Below are 2,500 nucleotides of genomic sequence, written 5' to 3' on the forward strand. Positions count from 1 at the left end.
TATCAGTAAGTCTCAAGCGATGTCAGTAAATATGTTAATATATTTGAACTGCATACTTAGTATGAAATGAATGTATTTTTAAATATATTACTTTTTACTGGAGTACATCAGAAAAGCCATACACAGTGATGGAAAAAGGTCTTTATTAATCAACAATCTACCCTTGTAATCATAATTTATGTGAAACAAATCAATAGTTGTTGGTGTTTTACTGCCTTTAGTGTTCATTTCGCCTGGAAACTGCAGTGAAATGTATGTATAGGTAATATTTTTGCAAAATGTAGTGAGTCTGGGTTATTTCACAGTTTGAAAGAGAATGTTCATTTGTGGCATTTTATTTGTGTTTTAGTTCCGGAGTCGGCCCCAGACAATGTGACAGCTGTGGTGAACGGAACAGAAGTGGTCCTGAGATGGTCAGAACCTCCCGGAAAGATGAAGGGACAGCTGCAGGGATACATGATGGAGTACAGCGCACCTAACATGGAACAGGTGACCACACACACACACACACATACTGGCAGCAATATTTGTGTTTGTTTCTGGATTTCCATTCCTTAATCTCTGGAAAAATTAGCAAGTTTATATTTTTTAGCATTTATTTCTCTTTACTATATAGCTGTATCAGTCCGTCAGATCACAGGAAGTAGTGTTTGATGTTGACTGGATTGCTTTGTTTATGACGGATTGTTCTGCGTGTTTCCGGTGCGGCAGGTTGTGGTGGACACAGGTTTGGACACAGAGCTGTTTGTCAATCTCTCAGGCCCCCTGTCGAATGTTTCCTTCAGAGTGTGTGCGTACACCGGAGCGGGACAGGGGCCCTGGACGCCCCTCCAAACCATCACGCTCATCCCTGCAGGTATGAAAACAGGCAGACAGTAACCTCATCTATAATTCTCACAGGGCAAACAGTTCCACTGAATGTTAACGGTCTCTTTCCTTGCAATGTTTTGCAGAAACAGGACAATCCAGAGGTGAGTGACACACACAAGCACTAATTATATTTGTTCTACCGTGATGCTAACCCTGAACCTAACACTCACAGAAACCTCTGTGCATGTGTATGTCTTAATTAAGATGTCATTTGGTCATTCGGGTAGACACAAAATGTAACTCTTCTCAGACATTTCATCCCATAAAAAAAGGACCCACAGCAGATACAGAACTTTTCCTTTTACTTCCCTTATTTAGAATCCTTCTATCTGCTGTTGCTGTCTCAGAAAGAGGAAGAAAAAGACAAACAAGGGCAAGAAGGGAACAGAAAGAAATGCAAGGAAATGAGTTGCAGGAGTTTTGTTGAGTGGGAGGCATGTGGAAAGATTCTCTAGAAGAAACACGCCCTGCTGTAAATATGGACTTGCACTGAGGTCATTATAATGAGCTAATTCAACCAATGACCAACTGAACAAAACACATTCACTCTCTAGTCTCTGAACAGATGACCATGATAAAATATAAAGACACATCAGATATTGGCCAGGTGCAACAGTATGCTATCATTTATTTATGCAACCCACGTTTAATCTATCCTGGTGAAAGTCCATAAGATGTTTAGGTGACGAGGGAGAAAAACCTCGACTTAGCTGTGGGAGAGTAGCCAGACAGATTAATATAATGCATGTCCCCTATATATAGCATAGACTTTATTCAAGCTGTTCATCCACAAAAAGACAAACTTTAAGAAAGCTCTTTGTGGTCTGCTAGATGCATCCGGTCTGACCCTCTTACACATTATTATTCCCTGAGCTCATTGCATTCTGGGATTGACTAGAATGCAATTCTGCCTCAGAATCTGGCTAACATGTACGAATGCAGCAGAGTGTTGCGGCCTTAATCTTGAAATAGACTCAGATATGAGGGAGCACAGGATCCAAGAGCACCAACTTTAAAATTATAATAACGAGAGTAAAGGAAACATGGAAAGGACAAGACCTGACAAAGAGAACTGGAAACACAGGAGCAAGAACTACAGACTAAAAGTCTATAAAGCAAAAGCACAGGCAGGAAATGCATTAGACTCAAGAGCCTTGAAATGCTAAGCTCACTCGGTTTCCAAATGGAGCTACACACTTCAGTGCTTGCATGTTTCTCTCTTTCCTCTTCATAATCTCATTTACATTGAGAATCTTGACCTTTCTTTCTCTGCGTCTGTGTGAAGGTATCTCGAGTCCTCCGGCGTTCTCCTGGCACTGGTGGTATGTGGTCATGGCCATCGCTGCCACTGTAGCTCTAGCGGTGCTCTTGGCTGTGTACGTGACCAGGCTGAGGCGGAAGGAGACACGCTTTGGGTGGGTAGTAATGAGGCTTTCTGCTGTTTTGCTGGATTCTGATACTGTGGGTGTGAGCAGAGATAGTATTTGCTATTAAACTTAACTGGAAAATGAGGCATACGTGAACTAGAGACACTAAGTTGTCCATAATTGTAAGTGTGAATGTAAATCTTGGACTGGTCATCTGTCCAGGATGTTGGAATAGTCTCCAGCATCTCCTCATAACCCTACAC

The 2,500-nt window shown here is 41.7% G+C and overlaps 1 protein-coding gene across 1 annotated transcript in view; it reads left to right on the forward strand.

Moving 5' to 3' along the window:
- The window catches only part of LOC109093148 (tyrosine-protein kinase receptor UFO-like), a 54,268-nt gene that overhangs the window by 26,235 nt on the left and 25,533 nt on the right, over positions 1–2,500 (forward strand). Inside the window, exons 8-11 of the mRNA XM_042738927.1 lie at positions 350–489; positions 712–856; positions 954–971; positions 2,156–2,285. Coding sequence (XP_042594861.1) covers positions 350–489; positions 712–856; positions 954–971; positions 2,156–2,285 — 433 coding nt within the window. The remainder of the gene's footprint in view (positions 1–349; positions 490–711; positions 857–953; positions 972–2,155; positions 2,286–2,500) is intronic.

The sequence above is a fragment of the Cyprinus carpio genome, chromosome B15 (assembly GCF_018340385.1).
Source record: "Cyprinus carpio isolate SPL01 chromosome B15, ASM1834038v1, whole genome shotgun sequence".
NCBI lineage: Eukaryota > Metazoa > Chordata > Actinopteri > Cypriniformes > Cyprinidae > Cyprinus > Cyprinus carpio.